Source organism: Sciurus vulgaris (genome assembly GCF_902686455.1).
Source record: "Sciurus vulgaris genome assembly, chromosome: 2".
Taxonomy (NCBI): Eukaryota; Metazoa; Chordata; class Mammalia; order Rodentia; family Sciuridae; genus Sciurus; species Sciurus vulgaris.
The window spans coordinates 2,397,404-2,418,476 of record NC_136462.1 but is presented as its reverse complement, the minus strand read 5'-3'; the positions used below and the strand labels follow the sequence as shown (position 1 = coordinate 2,418,476).

The following is a 21,073-nucleotide window of genomic DNA, read 5'->3' as shown; positions in this document are numbered from 1 at the left end:
GTGCAGCACGTAGGTGTATGTCCTGCTACCATCTGTGATGTGGTTCTGTGGTGACCCTCAGGCCCACAAGGTGGTGTTGAGGCCATTTGTCTGAGGTGGCACAGCTGCCAGGCTGGGTCCCCAGGCTCTGGGACTGCCGTTCTGCCCCAACCCTGGTGACAGGCCTGCTGCAGGGGTGGGGTGTTCTAATTTGGGCTGGGCCATGTGACTGGCCAGGCCTCAGCTGTGGGGCCTGCCCGGGGCTGATTTTAGAAAAGCCCTGCCCCCTCCCATCCAGGCCCATGGCTATTTATATTCTCAGGCCTGGGGGACTCGGTGCCCCAGGCCAGCGTTTGGTCCTGAACAGCCTGTTTAAGCCCCCATGGTAGGGCACTCAAGGTGGCCCCCGATTCCTCTGAGCCTTAACTTAACGCCTACTGACACTGAGCCGGGGTCTACCCAGGAAGGACAGCCAGAGCTCCAGAGGGACGAGGGCAAGCACCCTTCGTCTGATTACGTTCAAGCTGGGCATCCACAGGCCCAACTCCTCTCACTTGGAAATGAACCCTGGCAGGCCCACCTCGGTCTCTTCTGCTAAGGTCCTGTCCTTCCCATCTGCGGTGCCTCATTCCCCCAGTCCCAGTACCCCCACACTGCACCCATCTGCAGTGCTGAGGCAGCATCAGCCTCCCTGCCTCCCCCAACCCGGGGGCTGGAGGAAGGCCAAGGCATTGGAGCGGCGTGGGAAGGCTGTAGCTCTCCCGGGGTGTGGCCTCTCCACTGCAGCCCACGGGACAGGGAGTGTCCAGAGTGCCCCGAGTCGGAGCACAGGGAGGGGGGCAGCCATGGTGCAGGTGCAGGCCACGGCATGGCTGGGTACAGCTCTTGTCTCCCAGGTTGGGGGCAGGGCCAGGTCTCCGGGAGGAGGAGGGGAAAGAGCGGAGGGGCCCCAGGAGGCTGAGCAGGGGACTCAGCACTCTGCTCTTCTGCAATCAGTCGCTCTCAGCCAGTGACCTTTGCTGGGACCAGCCAAGGGTCCACGCCCTTCTTCTTGGACATTGTCCAGTCACCCTGGACTCCTTGCTGTGGGCCTGAGAGCCACCCCGGGAGCCCAAGGCACCTGGCGGCTCTGTGAGCCACATCCACAAGCGAGCCAGCCAGCTTCAGGCCCTTGTGCAGCCAGAGCTCCCAGTGAGGGAGGGAAGGCACTGTCTCCAGCTCTGAGCCTTCCTGGGCCCCTCTCCCAGCTCTGGGCTAGCTCCCTCTAAGCCAGGTCCACGTGGAGTCAGGTGGAAGGGTGTGAAGCAGTGCTCCCAGCTGGGAGCACAGCAGCCAGGACAGATCATGGCCCACTCTGGGTCCTCAGTCGCTCCTCTGGGAAAGGAGGGAGGCTTGGTGTAGGGCCTCTTGGAAATCCAGGTGCCTACCGTGACTTGGTGCGCATCAGGTGACCCTGACAGCGTGGTCCCTTTAACCCAAATCTGGGTACTGAGGGCTGGGTGCTGCAGCCCACCTGCACGCTACAGTCAGGCTCAGCGCGACAGCGCGCCCCCCGCTGGTCTGGTATGGTGGATAGAAGGCGCTGACCTCACGGCGCCATGAGCGTCTCTCCGGGACCGCCAGGGGGCGCGCGCCCCTTCTGGGACTCCGGGGCTCACCGCGAGTAAGTGGGACAAGCACAGCGGACCCTCCAGGGGCCCGGCGAAGACGCAGCCCCGGTTTGCACACCGCACTCTTGGCCTGTAGGGGACGGCCACCGTCGCAGTTTCGAACCCCGAAGTCCTGGGCCCGGCCGTCCGCGGGGCGGAGACAAAGCACAGCGACCCCAGCTGCAGGCAGGACAGGGTCACCTGCGGGGGTCGCGCGCGGGCCACCGGTTCGCACCGGCGTCTGTCGGTGCGCCTCTGCCCAAATACCGGCCATCCGACGCGGCTTCCCGGCGGCGGCGAGGGGGCGGGAGCTGAGGCCGCAGGGCCGCAGGTCACCGAGACGCGTCACCGCGCGCGCCCGGACCCGCCCCCGGCCCGCCCCCCGCCCCAGGCGGCGGCATTTAATGGCGCGGGCGCGCGGGCCGCGGCGGGCTCCCGGGCGGCCCAGCGTAGCGGACGAGCCGAGGCAGCATGTCGGGGACCCGAGCCTCCAACGACCGGCCCCCCGGCGCGGGCGGCGTCAAGCGGGGGCGGATGCAGCAGGAGGCGGCGGCGACCGGCTCCCGCGTGACGGTGGTGCTGGGCGCGCAGTGGGGGGACGAGGGCAAAGGCAAGGTGGTGGACCTGCTGGCCACGGACGCCGACATCGTCAGCCGCTGCCAGGTGCGGGCCGGGCGCCGGGTCCCTCCCCCACGCGCCCAGCGAGCCCCTCCCCCTCCCCGGGACCCAGACGGACCCTGTCCTCCGGTGCCCTGACTGGGTCAAGCCCTTGGATTCCTTTCCTCCGGGAGCACCTCCTCCAGGAGCCACCCCCACGCACGCACGCACGCACGCACGCACGCTCGCTCATACAGACTCCCTGCACACACACTCAGCCCCCTCCTCCACCTGACACTGCTCACTCCCCCCCGCCAGGTGGCCAGAGCCAGAGCTATAAATACAAGTCGCTGAGTTGGACACACCTGATCCTCAAGGGGTGGGGCATACCAAAGCAGTGACAGCCCCACCCTAGGGGGGGTCACCCAGCTCAGGGTGATTCCAGGGCCCCTTGGACACCCCTTTCCTCATTCTGCAGCCATCACCTGGGGCCCCAGTGGCATCCGGGACAGGGCTGGCTGACCACACAGGGGTCACTGCATGGCTCGGAGGGAGAGAGAGAGAGCTGCTTGCCTGGCAGGGGGTGACCCTGGTGAGTCAGATAGGCCAAGGCATGACCCAGGCTGGGCCACAGTGGGTATCTGAAGGAGAGTTCTGGAGGGTCCTGACTGCATGGAGTCATGAACCACAGCCTCTGGCCAGGGTGACCCAGTGGTTGGTGGTGCCACAGAGGCCAGGCTTTGTCCCCTGAGGGCCTGGGCGGGGCCTCCGCCAGCTGCAGGCTGCTCTGCCCTTCTCTTCTGACAGTCTGGACGCAGGGAGGCACTGTTGGGGCCACCACCCTGCTCTCCCTGGGTCCCTTCCTAGTGCTGTGCTGGGGCTTTGGAGTCGTACTGCCTGTGGGTGGTCAGTCCATCACAGAGGTGTCTGCTTTGGGGTGCTGCTGATGCTTGGCGCCCGAGTGGGGAGGAGGGCTTTCGCTGGAGCCTCTCCCATGTTCCGTTACCGCCTTGCTGAGCTCCAAGAGTGGCTGAGCTGGACCAGCCTCCCGGCAGAGGGGAATCAGCCTGGCAGCCTGTTGGCTCAGGGCTCTCTGGCCATACCGACCTGTTGGAATATAGGAAGTTCCTGGAAAGTTCTTCCCCAGGTGGGGGAGACCTCTCACCTCTGCCCTGGGCACTGACAATCAAGCCCATCCCTTCCCCCTAGGCAGCCTTGGACCCCCACTCCCTCTGCACTGCATATTCTGCCCCTGTGGCATGTGTGACAGGCCCTTGTCCCCCTTCAGCCTGCCTACGAAGTGGTCTGAGGCTCCAGGAGGCCCCAGTCCCAGGGCCCCTCCATATAACCTACCATCCCTGGTCAGCCCCACGTGCTGCAGTGGTGGGAAGACCCTGCCAATCTCAACGTAGTGTCTGTCTGGGTGGCTGCAGGCTCTGCTCCCAACTGTGGAGTCAGTTCTGAGAGTGGGTCCTCCTCCCCTGCCACCTGGGTCAGCAGGCCAGACCCTGCCTGGTCCCATCACTTGACAGGATGAGCAGAGGCCAGAGTAGGCTGGACCCTGTCACCTTAATTTGGGGCCCACTGGTCCCTCTCCCCCAGCTGGACCTCCCTACCTGGGGAGTCCTGGACTCTAAGGCAGTGGAAACAGGGGAGTCAGGGGCATGTCTCCCCCAGCTCCTAACAGGCTGTGGGGCAGGACCCTCTCTCTGAGCTCCTTTGCAGGTGGGGAAACTGAGGCTCAGAGAAGTGAAGAATGACAGCGACCCCTTTGGGGGCTCGCAGCTCTTGCCACATGCCCCCCAGGATAGCTCTGGGCCTGCTCTCCTGCCTCACCCCCATGGAGAAGGTACTAGATCTGGGACTTCCACTGCAGGCGCTAACTCAGCCCCTGTCTAAGGCAAGGCCCTGAGCCCTTCCCCCCCGGGGGCCAGGCCCCCAGCTCCTTATAGGTGTGTAGTGACCCTGGCTTCTTACATTGGTCTCTCCCCTTAACAGGGCTTTTTGCCTGCTACCAGCCTCCCAACATCTCCTGTTTCTCTGCCCCCCAGGACAACCCCTGTGTGGTCACCAGCTAGCCAAGTGAAGGCCAGGCCAGATGCCTGCAGAGGTCACCCCGCGCTTAGCATGTGCAAGAGCCGTGCAGGGAGACGAGAGGCCAGACCTTGCTGTGGACCCTGGGGCTAGGCAGGAAGGGGCCAAGGGAACAGGGCAATGAATGTTTATGTGGTGGGGAGAAGGCCAGCCTGTGTCCCCCCAGTGCTAGATTGGCTTCCTACAAGGCTGCTGGTTCCTTAGGCTCCAGAAGGCCACCTGGCCTGCAGCCCACTTCTGTCCTTGGGGGCAGCTTTGTCCCCAGGGCCGCCCTGGCATCTGGAGGGTACAGGTGCTAGCTCTGTACAGCTGGCTCTGCCAATGCTGCCCAGCAGTTCTGCCCTCAGGTCCAGCTCCCACACCCTTCCGTGCACCCCACTCGCCTTGAGACCCGACTCTTCGCCTGTTCCGCGGTGGTCTGGGACTGCCCCAGGCCCCACAGCTGCCCTTCCTCTCCCATCAGTCATTGGGTCGGAGTGGACCCCTGGTGGCCCCGGGGCATCCTTGGCAACGCCCACGCCCACGCCTTGCAGTCCTGCTTCCCTCTGGACTGTGGGCCCCAACCCACCACAGCCCCCACACTCACCATGCACAGCCCTTCCTCCACGACTGGCTCTGGTCTGCTGGGGGCCGGGGCACCTTCTGCCCGCTGCCCTTGCTCCTCTCTAGGCCAGGCCTTTCTGAACAGGGTGGTCCTGTTGTCACAGCCCGGGTGCCAGCTGCCTCCGGCGCTGGAGTGCCTGCTCTTCCCCCAGCGGGGACGTGCGGGGCTCCCCAGGAGTTCCTCGGCACCTCCACCTGGCTCCCTCTTTCCATGTCCCTGCATTTCCTTCTCTGTTGCTTGACCAGCCTGCCAAGCCCAGCTGCCCCCTCAGGTGGACCCCAGGATGGGCTCACTGAGAGGCCTCCTGACTGCACCCTGTTGCTGGCCTACCGTTGCTCTCTGGATCCTCCCTCCACCCCTCAGAGCCCAGGCCTGCGGGGGCTCCCTGCCACTCCATCAGGACATAGAATCCCTTCTGGCCTGCAGCAAGCAAAGGCACTGGGGTGCTGGGTGTGTTGCTGTGCTTGGGACAGGGACGCCACAGGGGCTTTGTCTTGGTTTTTGCTGTGAACTCAGGCCACTTCCCCCTGGCTCCAGCTGGGGTCACTCTCTAGGTAGGGCTGGCAGGCTCAGGCTGGTGTGGAGAGCTGGCTGTGTGCGTTGGGAAATGGGATCAAGGGTCTCCCTGCAAGTCCTCAAGTGCTGCAGCACTGGTCAGAGCTGACATTCTAGGATTTGAGTCCTGTGGTTTGGGTACTCTAGAACTTCTCCCAAGGGGTTTATTGGAACAGTTTGCCTTGGGCCCCGGGCTGCTCCTGTTGTCCCAGGAGAAGAGGGGCCAGGGCCTTGAGCAGGGAATGCCAGTGTTGCTTCTAGAAGCAGGTCTCCTCCCACACCTCCGCCCCTGCCAGTAACATTGGTCACTGAGCCGTGGCAGAGGCCCTGGGAGTTGGCACCACCTCAGCTCTGCCCTCAGTGCACATGACACACACATACCTACACACACGACTGCCTCTCCCACCTCCAAGAAGGAGGTCCTGGCCATGGAGGGGTCTCAGTGTCCCCAGGGTCTGCAGATGTCAGAACAGAATGGGGGTGACCCAGGGCTGGGAAGGCGAGAGGCCACAGTTGCCTGCCTGGGTGGCCTGGGAGGGGTCTCCAGAGAGGTACCATAGGCGGTCTGGGTGATAGAGCCCCTGGGCAGGCACGAAGGCTGGGGGGCTTCAAGCGGAGGCAGCACCAGGGGAGGGGGCAGCAGGTGCAAAGCTGGGAAGCTGGGCCATGTCCAGCCCCAGGTTTCGCTGCTGAGGGGGTGCTGCAGGGGGCAGGCCTGTGCAGACGGGCGATCTCGTGCCACATGGCCTGAGAGCTCCTGGACGGGGAGAGCGGTCAGGGTTCTGGGGTCAGGTCCCAGGCTAAGAGCCTCAGGTTCCAGATCAGCTGGCAGGGGCCCTGCTGATGGGCAAGCTCTCTGGATACAGGATGGGCAGGGGGAGAGTTGGGCGTCCATGTCACAGGGACACAGCCTCAGCACACGCAGCCCAGACGTAGGGCCTGACCCTAAGCCCGGGGAGGTGAGGGCTAGCCTCTGGCCCACCTTCCCTGGCCCCCTGCACTGCAGGAGGAAGCAGCGGTCAGCAAGGCCATTCTGGAGCACCATCAGTTGGCCTCAGTCCCTCTTTATCTGTCCAGGAGGGAGAGAACCCTTTGTCTTAAACTCCGAGTGACTTTGAGTGACCAGCCCAGCTGGGCAGAGGACAGTAGGTGAACATCACTGTTCACAGGGGCCTCAGAACTGAGGCTCCGCATGGAGGGAGAGGGCCTTGGGAAGGGCCTGGAGGCACTTGTGGTTCTATCATGCCCAGTTGACTCCTTGACACCCCTGACCCTGGGCCACTGGCCTGGTCCTGAGTGAAGGTCACGCCAGGCAGGTGCTCTGAGCCACCACATCAGCATGCTCCTGAGAGTAGGGACTGCCTCCTCACTTGGCAAAGAGCGGGAGGCACCTGGAGTGCTGGAGGCTGCCACAGCTCCGGAGCATCATTCACACTGTAGCCATGGGGACAGCACCCCTGCAGTGGTGCAGCGCACTTCAGGTGACCACAGCATGGCCCGGCCCACTGGCCACACAAATTCTCCTCTCCCAGGAGCTCTGGGCCTGGGGTTCTTGATCCACCCGCAGGAGAGGCAGGAAGCAAGCATGTTACATGAGCAGGACTCTCCAGAGCCTCCTGCAGACCCTGCCCTGGGGCTGAAGCTCGGGGACCTTGGCTGCACCAGGCCACAGCTGCCTCCTGCTTCCAGCAGCAGACAGCAGGGCAGCCACAGGGCAGAAAGGGCACACTGGCTGGGTGACAGCACAGGCTTCAGGCAATGTCCTGAGATGCTCAGCCTGGCTCTTCTGTCCATCATTTACTCCCAAGGGGGAGGGGGGTCAAAAGGAGGGATTCTGCAGGGAGTGCAGCACTGGGAGGGGCTGATGAGGTAGAGACACTTGCTCCATGCAGATGGTGCCCGGGCCACCCTGCCCAGGGACTGGAGTCCGCCTGACTGCAGGATCCCAGTGGACCCCCGGGAGGGGGACTGGGCAAGGGCTCCACCCAGGTCTGGTCCTGGTGTCTCAGTCCCAGAGTTGAGTAGTGGTCAACGTCTACTGATGGCTCCCTGGGCAGGTCAGGCAAGTCAGGGCTGTGGACTGAGTTCCCTGGGCTGCACACGAGGGCCCTGCCTCTGCCCTGCCCTCAGCCTGACTCCGGAGTGACGCTGGCCCCCTCCCATGATCGATCCCTCTCTGACCCCAAGAGCCGCCCAAGGCCAGGCACAGTCCTCCCAGGGCTGGAGCTGAGGGCAAGTTGAGATGGCATGTGCTCACAGCACCCCCCAGAGCTGTCCTCCTGGACTGGGGACCTTGATGCCCCAAGGCAGTGCCTGCTGGGCAGCTGTGCTGACCTGGGCCACTGTGCTCATCTGGCCCCACCTCATCCTCACAGCAACCAAATGGCTTCCAAACTGGGTTGCAGCCCAGAGTGGCTTGTGTTGGGCAGGTCTGAATGCGCCCACCCACTTCAGGGATCAGTGAGCCCACCGTGCCAAACCCTCAGTGGCCCCTATGTCTGACCGTCCTTGCATGCCTTTTGCTCCAGGAGGCCAAGGTGGGGCGTGGGCACTCTTGTCCCCAACCCCACCAGCTGCCCCCAGGTGAGCCCCTGCCTGGTGAGGGGAGGGCAGACTGGGTCTCTCGGGAGGGGACACTACCCTGCTACACTGGGCTCCACATGCTGGGAGCCCCCGTGTACAGGGTCTGGCACTTGGTGTCCCAGGCTGGCTTCTGCCCCTCAGAAGTGCCTGTGCCTGACGCCTGGGCCCTGCAGCGGGCACTGCCCTGGGCCATCTGATGCCAGCTGGCCATGACGCCTGTGCTATTCCTAGGCACCTGTGTTTACCCCCAACACAGGCAGGCACACGTCATCTCCTGTCCTCAGACCAGCTGAAGAACAGGGAGACAGGCACAGCCCAGGGTGTCTGGGCTTCCTGGCCACTAGCCCTGGCGACCTGCAGCCCTTGGCCACCTCATGTCCCTGGAGGCCTGCCAGCCCAGGGGAGGAGGCCGTGTGCAGCAGAACTTGCCAGTCCAGACCGCACTGCAGACTTGCCTCTCTCTGGCTCTGTCACAGGGACTGCACTCTGCCTGGCCCAGTGGCAAACATGGTTACGGGCATGCACCTGAGGGTGAACCAGGGCAGGGGGTAGGCTACTACATATGCCATTGTGAAGGCAGAGCAGACCTGGAGCCTGTCAGGATCCTTCATGGGCTCAGGAGCACTTGGAGGGGCAGGTACTATCATGTGACCAGAGCCAGCCCTGGACTGGGGCCCCAAGCCGTCTTCTGGCCAGGTCAGAGGTGGCTGGGAGGTCCCGCCCTCATGGGCCTGGGCGGCAGGGCCAACATCCAGAGGCTTCAGGGCAGACCTGAGAGAGACCCTCACATGTGCATTTGAGAACCTTCCATGGTGGCAGGGGACTGTGTTGGGGAATTGGCTTCTGGCAGGCGGGTGTCAGACCACTGCTGAAGATTATGGACCAGGTGTGGGCTTCACAAATGGCCTTAGGAGGGGAAGTGGCTTAGGTGTGTGGTGCTCCAGCCCTGTTGATTCGGGAAGGAGGACCCGGGGGACAAGCCCTCACCTGGGGGCCTCGGGCATCAGCGGCTCCCTGACCTGAGCTGCAGGCTGTGGATCCACCCAGCGCATCAGGAGGAGCTGTGGTCACCGTGGTCATGGGGGAGAGGTGAAGGCCACCCTCCCCGCAGGTCCTGCCTGGGAATCTGCTCTGCCCAGGTTGTGGGGGTGGAGGAACTGTGCTCCTCAGTCCCATCCACTGGTTACCCCTTAGCAAGGCAGAGAAAATGGGGTGCAGGTGGGAGACAGGGCCCTGCTTCCTGATGCCTGCCAGGCCCTGCCGTTCTGAGTTGCAGGTTCTGAAGAGGCACCAAGTGGTTCTCAAATGCCCTGCAAGGGGGAACTGGCTGGGGCAGCAGGCCACCTCGGAGAGTGTTGTGCCCATCGGCAAATATGTCCATGCAGTGTGGGCCTCCTGCCTCTCAACCATCTCCCCTGCTACACCTGTGTTCAGGCATACCTGTTGGCTAGGGCTCTGCCAAGTGGTCCAGTGTGGGTGACAGTCCACCCAGACACGGGCAGAACTTTGATAACACCCCATCCAATGGGGCCTCTTGCATCTGCCAGCCTGGGATATAAGGTCGAGGGCAGAGCAGTGTGCTGTGCTGGGTGACTGATCATTGGCAGGACCGGGGCAGGAACCTGCAGCCTCGTCCCACCTCCCTGCACCTGGTGCCCACCCCAGCTGGCTTGCAGCCCATTGGTCAGATATGGGGTACTCCCTAGGACAGGACTGTCTCCGAGTTGCTTCCCTTTTATTCTCAGGTGGGGGGTGCCAGCCAAAGGGAGGGCCCCTGCTGAAGGGGGCCAGGTTGGGCTGTGGCTGCAAGCTTGTTTTCCAGAGGCTGGGCCTCCTTTCTCTCAGAGGAGGCAGCATGTGGGGTGGGGCTCTGGAGAGACCTGGCAGCTGGGGCCTGTGCTGAGCCACCTGGAGCCACCAGGGCCAGCCTGGGCCAGAGCCTTTCCTGCCCAGGCCCCTGACTGCCCCAGAAACAGGGGCACCAACCCAACCTAGGCCTCCTCCCCACGTGTCAAAGTGACCCCTATCCTAGGCCAGCCCAGTCCAACCACTGGGAAGTGCCCAAGAGCCCTGCACCCCCCAGGAAGGCGCTGGCCCTGGAGTGAGGTCTGCCCCAGGGTCTGTCCTCAGCTCCTGCTCAGCCACACTCTGTTCTCAGGGGGGCAACAATGCTGGCCACACGGTGGTGGTGGACGGCAAGGAGTACGACTTCCACCTGCTGCCCAGTGGCATCATCAACACCAAGGCTATGTCCTTCATCGGTGAGTGCCCCGGGGCTGCCCCGCACCTGCCTAGAGGGCCTGGGAGCCAGCTTGCTGCAGGGGCACAGCCACTGTCCCCAATGCAAGCTGCCCTGGGAGGCCGGGTCGAGGTGGGGGCGCGGGTGGAGGGGCCGCAGGGGGCTGGCTGAGCGCTCAGGCTGCCATGGGCACTGCCTGTGGGCGTTAGCTTGCCTGTGCGTGCGGGCTGTGTGGACGAGGCCATGCTTTGCTGACCCTGCCCAGGATGCACGGCCCTCACCCCTGGGGCTGCTGCTCTCTGCTCCTGCAGCCTGACAGGCCTCCAACACTGGCCTCCCAGTTGACTGCTGCAGCTACCCATGACCTTTCAGTGCCACCTCAGTCTCCAGGACTTCGTGGCTCTCCCTTTCCTTTCACCTGGCTGGTCAGAGGGCACACAGCAGTCCTGGCCTCTGCCCTCAGCCTCCTGGGCCCTGGAGGCTGGCCCCGGCCCTTCTTGTCCCTTTCCTTCTGGCTCTACCTGACGCGCTTGGGGCTTAACTGACCCCCAGCCTGGTCAGGAAGTGTAGTGGCTGTGCCCAACTGGTGGCACAGGGGCCTGCCCACTGCAGACCCGCTGAGGAAGGAAGACCTGGCCAAGGCGGCTGTGAAGGGTCTGAGCCCCGCCAGAGCTCAGAGGCTTGGGGCCTCCCCTGGGGTCAGCCCTCATCTTTGCCCCCTGCAGCTGTGACATCCACATTTCACACCAAAGAGCCCCAGGGCACAGTGAGGTGACCAGCCTGCCTGTGTCCCTGAAACCTGTCCCCAGCTCCCGGGCAGGTGGATGTGGTACTGACCTGCCGCTTGGGTAGTGTTGCTGGGGTGAGCTGCCAGCCTGTTCTGCTGGGCCCTGGGCCCGCTGGGTTTGGACAAGGCCAAGGAGTACAGCTTGCCAGGAGGGCACTCTGCCCAGCCTCTGAGGACAGCCGAGTGGTCACTGGGAACACTGTGAGAGCAGGCTGTGGTCATGTGGAAGTATGGCCCCCTGCAGGCTGGCACCACAAGGCGCAGACACCACGGCCCGCACAGCGCCCTTCGCTGGTGACACTCCGCATGGCTATTTCGAGATGGTGGCATTTAGGTGACCTTCTGTGCTCCCTGTGGCCAGTCATTCCCATCTGGAATGTGGTCAGCCTCCCTTGGCCAGACCTGTGCCATGTTCAGCCCCATATCACCAGTGGAGGGAGGGGCACCCCCCGGGAAAGGTGACCTGGGTCCCTACGGCACTTCCTCCGGCCTTGGAGGAAAGGGCTGCAGCTCAGCACCTCAGCCCAGACTCCACAGTGTGCTGTGTGGCCTTGGGTGAGTCATCCTCCCTCTCTGGGCCTCTGTTCTGCCTGTGTGAAATATCTCTTTTTATATGGGTAGGGAGAGCGTGGCTCCCTAGGAGGTGCTGCTCAGCTCCTGGGGCCACTGGGTACTGTGTCCCTCCAGGGATCCTGCTTCCCATTTTCATGCCATTTCAGCAAAATGACAGCCAGACTGAGGAGTGCTTGGCACATCCTGGAGTTCACCCACTGTGAAGCACAGCCGTGCCACAGCCACCACCTGGATGGAGCGTCCTCGCCCCCAGGCGCGTGGGGCTGGCTGGCGCCTCCCGCCCAGGGCGGCAGCGGAGGGCCTGCGTGCCTGCGGTGTGCTGGCCAGCCTGGGAGCTGCTTTCCCTGACAGGGATCCTTAGAGTCTTTGTGTCTTAGAGCCGTTGGAGGTTCACAACAGACTTGAGAGAGGCAGGAGTCCACAGGGGCAGGCTGCAGTGCGCCCTGCTGCCACGGGGACACGCTGCATGTCACCACCACCCGAGGACACTCTTGTCGGGTGTCCTGTGGGCTCATACGAGTGTGGGATGGTGTGTCCCTACCACCACAGCACCAGAATAGTGCCACCTCCCAAAGCCCCGTGCCCATGCTCAGCCCTCCCTTGCCAGGACCCTGGCTCCATCGGGGTCCACCTCAGCGCTTCGCCCTTCCCTGCGGCCGAAGATGAGGTTGATTCCATTGAGCTCAAGGGCGTCGCTGACGTCACCAGCCACCGGGAGCTGGCCGCCCAGCCCTTCCCGCAGCGGAGCAGGGCAGTCAGGCCTTCCAGACCCCCACCTCTGCATTCTGTGGCTGCGCTGGTCATGGGCAGGGACCTCAGTGGATGGGTCCTCTGGTTCCCACTCACCAGCACCCAGCTGATTCCACTGAGCATCACACCCCGAAGGCCACCCTGTAGCAGCAGGTGTCAGAATCTCCCTCCTTCTAAGGCTGGGGGTCATGTGGCTGGACCACGTTGCTCATCCGCCCGAGGATGGACACCTGGGCAGCTTCTGCCTGTGGCTGCTGCAGCAGAGCCACTATGACCGGGGTCAGCGTTCATGCTGCTTGCAACGTGCTTTCAGGGTCTGAGACGCGACCTGTCCCTGTCCGTGTGTTGCAGGCAATGGTGTGGTCATCCACTTACCCGGCTTGTTTGAGGAAGCAGAGAAGAACGAGAAGAAAGGTAGGCTGGGTCCCTGCAGACCGCCTGCCAGCCTGCAGTGCGACTCACTGAAGGCCAAGAGGTCAGCGGTGGCCTCCCCACCCAGACCACGCCCCTCCTGGCCCGCGTCTCTGCCCGTGCAGAAGGCAGGGTCCTCCCCCGGTAGGCGGCGGTTGGGCAGCCTAGAGGTCCGGATCCTGCTCAGACCACTGCCTCGGCGTTACAAGGCAGGTGGACCCTGGAGTGTCAGGCTCAGGACGTCCAGGAAGGGCAACAGGAGCAGGACGAGCCCTGGGCCTGCAGGGTGTCCTCCCTGAGCTCAGCAGGGGAGGCAGGGAGGGCAGGGCTGCCGCTGACTGCACAGTGCAGGGGACCCTCTCGGCCACGTGCTCACCCAGTGGGGCCAGGTAAGCTGGAAGAGCTGGTCCAACTTTGGTACTTCTCACCTGAGTGCAGCGCACCTGTGTGCCCTGTCCCCACAGGCCTGAAGGACTGGGAGAAGAGGCTCATCATCTCTGACCGGGCCCACCTCGGTGAGGTTCACACTGGGGGCAGGACCCCCTCCTCACCCACAAGGCCCGCCCACTCCCTGCCTCACCCCTTGCCCCTCGAAGCGCCTCAAGGCAGGCGCTGGGTCTAACCCATCTGCACAGGGTACCCAGGGCTAGCCCCGCGCGGGCCCGTGGAGCCTGGGACTCTACAACCCAGGCATCTACCCCCAGCTGGGAGGACAGTCACCCGCGAGCCCTCCCACCCTTCCTGGGGCTGCAGGCCGCAGACAAGGCCCCGCTGAGCCTTTGTCCTCTGCTCTCCCTGCTCCTTGGTGCCCTGGGCCCCACAGTGTTCGACTTCCACCAGGCAGTGGACGGCCTTCAGGAGGTGCAGCGACAAGCCCAGGAGGGGAAGAAGTAAGTGCCAGGCAGCACCCCCCAGGGCCCGTCCTGCCAGCCAGTGGCACTGGGTGCATCCAGTCCTGGGGACAGGACACCAGCAGACGCAGAGCCACTACAGAACAGCGCCTACCAGAATACCAGGGTGACCCACCTTCAGGCCACATCCCACCATCACCTGCCATGTCCTGGGCCACCTGGCCACACCAGGCCACAGGGAGCTGGAAAGAGCCTGTCTGCCTGCCCAGCTAGCACCCACTGTGAGGCAAGAATCCTGTGCCTTCGCACCTGATGGCCACATACTCGTCCACCTAGAGACGTCCGTCAGAGCCTCAGATGTGCTGGGGAGATGGGAGTGGAGCTCTGGGACCCAGGTCCTGCCTTGGGAGATGATGGCCTCAGGCTCGCATGCACACGGGCGGACATGGTGGCAGCCGTGAGCTCCTGGCTCCCAGGCTCTGACTGGTCTGTGCAGTGCACGGACACAGGCTGCACGTGCAGCACCCCCATCCAGGGGACACAGCCGCAGACAGAGCAGCCTCTTCACGGCTGGGGGTGGGCAAGGCAGAGGTACAGACAGGGTGGCTGGGGCAGGGGTACTGCTGGGGCGAAGGAGGGTAAGCCCTGGGCTCTGCACACTGCCCACCAGCCCCACTGCAGACCCTGCGTGCCGCCGCCCCCGCTGGCTCTGCAGCCTGCCAGAGGGTGGGCAGGGGCCTCTGCAGCACGGGCTCCTCCTCTTCCAGCATCGGCACCACCAAGAAGGGAATCGGACCAACCTACTCCTCCAAAGCCGCCCGAACAGGCCTCCGCATCTGTGACCTGCTGTCGGACTTTGAGGAATTCTCCACCAGGTGCCTGCATACCCGCTGCCTGGGGGCGGGCAGGGAGGTTGGTGGGAGGGCACCTGGACCCAGACAGGGGTGCAGTTCCCTGTGTGGACCGTCGGGTCACAGCAAGGTCACTCATGCAGATTCAAGAACCTGGCCCAGCAGCACCAGTCCATGTTCCCCACCCTGGAAGTAGATGTGGAAGGACAGCTCAAAAGGCTCAAGGTGACCCTGGGGGGCCGGGCGAGGCACCTAGAGGGTGGCCCGGTCCCCACGCCATTCCTGGGAGCCGGCCTCCAGCCTGCCCGCCTCACCCTCCACGTGGCCCCCAGGGCTTCGCGGAGCGGATCAGACCCATGGTGCGGGATGGCGTCTACTTCATGTACGAGGCGCTGCACGGCCCCCCCAAGAAGATCCTGGTGGAAGGCGCCAATGCAGCCCTCCTGGACATCGACTTCGGTGCGTCCCCCACCGAGCCGCCGCCTGGGCCACGCATCCTGGTGGGCCCTGGCCATGAAGCAGGCTGGGGTGGAGCAGTCACACCCCCAGGCCACAGTGCCCCTGTGCCTGTGAACGAGATCCCGTCATCCGAGTTCTCCTGATTTCAGCCAGGGATGGCGGGGAAAGGATCAAGCTAGAAAGGAAGGAACTGGCAGCAAGAGAGGCCAAGAGCGGGACCAGGGGCCAGTAAAGCTAGCCCTTCCTGTCCTCCCAGCCACAGGCAGTCCACCGCTGTCAGGCAGCCAGGCCTCCCCAGGCTGCATGGGGAGCATCTGTCCTCCCCTCACCCCAGAGTCCTGTGTGAGCCACAAGGCCCAGCACGCAGTGCCCATGCAGGACACTACACAGGACAGCCCCTTGGACCACTGGCCCTCTTTGCAAAGAGGCCCCGGGCCCAGGCCTGCAGAGGTGAGGGCAGCCCCTGTCCTCCGTCTTTCAGGGACCTACCCTTTTGTGACTTCTTCCAACTGCACGGTGGGCGGCGTGTGCACGGGCCTGGGCATCCCCCCGCAGAACATAGGCGATGTGTATGGAGTGGTGAAGGCCTACACCACCCGCGTGGGCATCGGGGCCTTCCCCACGGAGCAGATCAACGTGAGTGCCCAGCCTCAGCACCAGGCGGTGGAACCGTGCAGGGGCGGCAGGGACCTGTCCTGGTCATTCCCGACACCCCCGTGAGGCCCTCCTGCCGCACAGGCATGCTGAGGGTTAGAAAGAGGCAGGGCTCCTGTGCAGTTCCACAGCGTCGGCACCCTGAGCCAGAGTGGCTGTGCGCGCTCACCCACCACAGCCCTGGGAAGCGAGTGAGGCTCATGGCACGTGGGGGCCCTCACACCCCTCCGAGCACCCTTGTATGGGGTAACCACCTGGCTCAGGAGGGACACCAGTGTCCTCTGGGCCCTCTCCTGGAGTTGGGTTGCCTTTGTCCTTTTCTGGGTCTCATCCAGCCTGGCTCTAGGTCCCACCAAGCTAGAATCAGAACTGAAAGCACGCCCTCCCTTCCCCCGCCTCGGAGCATTTCTGGGGCCAGTGTGGCCCCAGAAGCTGCAGGAGCCACCAGCCTTCCTTCCCCAGCCTCACCCTGAAACCTTGGCAGGGCAGGGTCGCCACGGGCCTTGTCCCAGAGCAGGGAGGAAGAGCAGTGCGCACGAGAGCCAGAGTCGGGGAGCTTCAGCTCACATGCAGAGGCAGCAGCTTCCGGGTGGGCATGGGGGCCAGCGGAGACAGGCACACCTGCCCCCAAGGTCCAGCTACAGGGCCAGGCCCCACTGCACCTGCCCTCGCCCAAGCAGGAGGGAAATGGTGGGGCTCCTGGCCCTCTGGGGACAAGGTTCTGCCTGCCCAGAACCACACTGGGCAGCAAGGCCCTGCCACTGCGCATGCACCAAGATGGGGATGCGGCTGCCAGGAACATGGAGGTGTGGGTTGTGCGTTGACGGCCTCAAGGGGCACAGCTTCAGGGAGGAGAGGGAGGAGAGGAAACCTCCTGCAGCCAGCCAGGGCACATGCTTCCCATCATGGCACAGGGGACCATCTTCTCTGTTCTCATGCAGGAAATCGGAGACCTGCTGCAGAACCGCGGCCATGAGTGGGGTGTGACCACGGGCAGAAAGAGACGCTGTGGCTGGCTGGACCTGATGATCCTCAGATACGCACACATGGTCAACGGATTCACCGCGTAAGCAGCCCTGTACAGGCGCACCACGGGCTCGCCAGAGCTGACGCCTGGGAAGGGTGCAAGCCCCTGATTAATGGGAAAGGTCACCTGGGATGCACCGGAGACCCCTCCCCACATGGGCGAACCCCACAGAGGGGACCTAAGCAGGAGGCAAGTTCAGCTTAGGGCCCGGAGTGCTGCGGCCCCCAGCAGCACAGCCCTCAGGAGAAGCCACTCTGAACCTGGGGGGAGCCTGAGGGGCATGGAGGAGCACCCTCCCTGCTGTCAGCTGGAACGGCTGGGGGCATCTTCCCAGGAGGTGCAGCAGGAGGCAGGACGGCCTCCGGTGATTCTCCGTGAGGACCCTGGAGGTCGGTGGCTCAGGACCATCTCCTGGGAGCGAGGCTTTGCTGGATGGTGGGTTCACTGCTTCCTCTCCAGTTTAGGAAGACAGCCAGGGCTGTGAGGTGCACATCTCCCCACAAGGTGAAAAGGTCCCTGCCGGGTTCAAGACTTAACCAGAGTCCTCCTGAGTGGGGACCATGCTCACAGGGTAGGACCCCACCCGTGCCATGTTGCAGGGCCCATATGGCAGGAGGCACGGGCAGAGGGGGCTCTGACTGGCAAGAGAGAAAGCCGAGATGACGGGAAAGGGGTTCCCTGTGGGGACGCTCAAGGAAGGGGCCTGGCACGGCCGACATAGGGTGCAGCCCAGAGGTGGACTTCCTGCCTGGCCTCTTCATCAGTCACACTTTGTGGGGTCACCTTGTCTTTATTCTCAATTCACTGTAAACACAGAGGTGTAAACAACAGAAATGACAGCCTGCTGCGGTCTCTTGGGTTTTGGACAGGCTGGCCTTGACCAAACTGGACATCTTGGATGTCCTGGGTGAGATTAAAGTCGGCATCTCATACAAGCTCAATGGAAAGAGGATCCCCTACTTCCCAGGTACTGAAACCAGTCACTGTTTCTCTATCCATTGGGACATTTGTTTGGCTTTGATGATGGCGACCTATGGTTTCTGGGAGACCGAGGAGTTGCGCTCACTCAAGTGGGCAGAGGGTGGGCTGCTGCTCCCCAGAGACCCACCTCCTTCCTGGCTTTGGTCTTTCATGGGTTCTTGGGGAAGCCTGACCAGGTGTCAGGGCCACCGCAGGTAACTTCTGGTGGCCTGAGAATGGCTCAGGGAACAGGACTGTTACCAACTGCTGACAGTCATTTGCCAGGGGATCCTGGGGCCCCTCAGTCACTTCAGCAGAGGAGGACCCCCTCCAGGGAGGGCAATGTGCCCGTGAGTTAGTGGACGTGGGCTGCTCTGGGAAACCCCTGCATAAGGATGGCCTTTCCTCTGAGGAGCATGCTTCGTGGCTACATGTGTTGACTTTTTTTTTTTTTTTGGTGCTGGGGGAACGAGCGCAGGGGGCTGGGGGTAATGTGCTCCACCCAGGCCCCTGGTGCTGGCTGGGTGTCTGAAGATTTCCTGGGTTCTGCCCACGGTGTGTCCCTTCCTCTGAAAACCACAAAGGAGCGCTACTTCCCAGGTTCCAGGGTGCTGAGCATCTGGAACGCTCTGCTGGGCCTCACTCCAGGGTCACACTGACAAGCTCTTCCCTGAGCCATCTCCACCGTAGCCTGGCATGACTCACCACCTCTGAGCAGACCTGGGTAGGCCGAGAAGTGCCCCTTGGCTGCAGGAACCATCTGTGTCCTCAGGGCCCTCCTGGCCCTTTTGACCCTTAACCTTTGAGAGGGCACAGCTTGGAGGCTCAGAGTTCCCTGGTGGTCAGGGCTCTGCAAATGTGAGCACCAAGGTAGACCTCAGCCAGCTCCAAGGCTCGGGAACCCTGGTGGCGGCACTCACCCCAGCATCTTCCCCGAGTCAGGGCTGGCACCCACCTTGAGTCATAGCGTCCCAGCATGGAGCAAGTGTCCCTGTGCCCAGGCTTGGCACTCCTGGGCAGGGGCATGTATCCCTCAGGGCGCCTCCTGCTTCAGCATTCAGAATCCAGGTGGGGCCTTGTCGTGGAGCAGTGCTTAGTGAGTGCGGGTCCAGATGGACACGCCCTGGCCTGGAAGGGCGAGCGGCTGGCTGACACTTCCCATGCTGAGGAGGCGCAAAGCTGCCTGCCCGCGCAACACTGCCTGGAGTCCACGGCGTCCAGACCCCCTCACCCGTGTGTCCCCCCAGCTAACCAGGAGATACTTCAGAAAGTTGAGGTGGAGTACGAAACGCTGCCCGGCTGGAAAGCAGACACCACGGGAGCCAGGAAGTGGGAGGACCTGCCCCCACAGGCCCAGAGCTACGTGCGTTTCGTGGAGAATCACGTGGGTGTGGCAGGTGGGTGCCCAAGCCCCCTATAGCCACCCCTCTCTGCACCCTGGGCCTCAGGTGCCCCAGTGCAGGGCCTGGGAGCAATAAGAACCCCCCCCAGGTGTGGTGACCACAAGGGTCTATCAGATGGCAAGAGGGGTGGAGCTGGAGCTGGGGCACATTCTGAGACCACTCACTCCATAGCAGTGGCCAGTGTAGGGCCCGTGGGGCCCGCGGCCCTGCCGGGAACGGCTGCACCAGGATGCAGACAGGCAGGCAGGACACACCCCTCCACTCTGGGGGTGTTTCCACCTGCCAAGAAGGTGTGCCTGCAGCCAGCGTGTCAAACCCCAGGAGCAGGCTGGGGCCGGGAGCCACTTTCTGCTGAAACATCCACTGTGTACTACCTTTGAAATTTTAAGTCAAAAATATTTCCATTTAAATGTCCAACTTAAAATTTAAAAATATGTCCATTTGGAGAGAAATTGCTCCCATTGTCAGATGAATGACACAAAAAGATGTGATGCTGAGACAATTTTGTTCTAGGCTTTCTGATGCCAGTGTGCACTGTAACCATTCTGCTGTCCTTTCAGTCAAATGGGTTGGTGTTGGCAAGTCCAGAGAGTCCATGATCCAGCTGTTTTAGACGGAGCCAACTGGGCAGGCCATGGCAGCACCGGTCCCTGAGTGAGCAGCGGCAGCCACCACAGCCACACCATCAACACGAATAGGAGAACGAGCTTCTGCACTTTATTTTTCTATTTAAGCCTTCAGCTCAACCCCTTGAATTCTGTGATGGTTTTCAAAATCTGAAAGTGGGAACCATGCACAGTTTTTAAATATTCTGCTGTTTAAAATGAGCCTAAGTGCTTCAAACAGGGCCCCCCCGCACACTGATGTCATAGTGTGTCCAGCTGGCACCATGTTGAAATAAACATGTCCCAGAGCCACCAAGACAGTGTCACTGCGTGCTTGCCTCGACCTTGTCCTTGTTGCTTTTCCACACTGAGGGGCACCCCTCCCCATGACCAGGGTCCGGATGACGCAGCCTCCTAAGAGGAAGGCTCTGCTCATAGCCGGGAATGGCTGCCATGGGCAGAAGGTGCCCTGAGACCCCAGGAAGAGGCAGATGGATCCAGGATTGCACAAAGCAACTCACCAGAGACTGAGAGACAGGGAGATCCCACATCCTGAGGCAGGAGCCGGGGGTCTACTTGCTAAGCTAGACCATGCTGGGCCGTGCTCACCTGAAATGTGACCTTCCTCAAACCTGTTGACATGTCCAGCGTCGTTAACAGTGAGTGTCAGGGGCCCAGTGTCACACTGGGCTGGCTATCTGAAGGACATCATCCCACAGGGTTTGGGATGGGGCCAGAGTAACTGGTGGGCAAAGGCTGGGGTCAGGTCGAGCTGGATCCCTGCAATTTGGTATCACAAAGCTAAATCATGTATTTGCTCAGAAAACAAAATGGAGCAAGCCCATGTTGGATGGACCAAGTACATTAAATATGCTTTTGAAAACTAACCAACTATGCTGGGAATGAAGCTCAGTGGTAGAGCATTTGCCTAGCATGCACAAGGCCTAGGTCCCATCCCCAGTACAATAAAAAGACAATAATAAAATACAAAGACAAAATTTCCAAACCAACCACCTAAATGGTGGTTAGTTAGGACCCACTGGGTATTCCAAGACAGATAATCATACCCAACCAAGAGGACAGCGAAGCCCAGGGGCAGCCCCTCTCTATGCCAGCTGGGCAAGCTTGGTCACAGTTCCTTTGAACTGCGTCCAATTGTTTAGCTGCTTCTTGATTGGCCTGAGCCTCCCAGCACAGACCAGGCTTTCTGCCCAAAGGGGCGCCAGGCCTCCGTGAATAAGTGTCAGAGTTTAGGGTACATTTAGAAAAATAACTGCCCTCTGATATCCTTCCCAAGAGGGCAGGAATGGTATGGAGACCTGGACTCCTCCAGGGTGACCAGACTTGTGGGCGCTAAGTCAGGTGGTCTCCCCCTACTGAAGGCCACCTGGGTTTGCTTTCCAGCAGACTTCAACTGTCCAGGAAGTCCTGCAGGCTCAGCC

At 62.4% G+C, this 21,073-nt stretch overlaps 1 protein-coding gene across 1 annotated transcript; it reads left to right on the top strand.

Annotated features, from left to right (window-relative positions):
- The first annotated feature begins 1,669 nt into the window (after positions 1–1,669).
- Positions 1,670–19,947, top strand: ADSS1 (adenylosuccinate synthase 1). The gene is made up of 13 exons (XM_079127663.1): positions 1,670–2,291; positions 10,220–10,322; positions 12,762–12,824; positions 13,286–13,336; positions 13,645–13,711; positions 14,440–14,547; positions 14,667–14,748; positions 14,856–14,982; positions 15,464–15,618; positions 16,578–16,702; positions 17,533–17,630; positions 18,871–19,020; positions 19,587–19,947. The coding sequence occupies exons 1-13, from the start codon at positions 2,100–2,102 to the stop codon at positions 19,637–19,639; spliced, it is 1,374 nt and encodes a 457-aa protein (XP_078983789.1). The 5' UTR covers positions 1,670–2,099; the 3' UTR covers positions 19,640–19,947.
- The last annotated feature ends 1,126 nt before the right edge of the window (positions 19,948–21,073 follow it).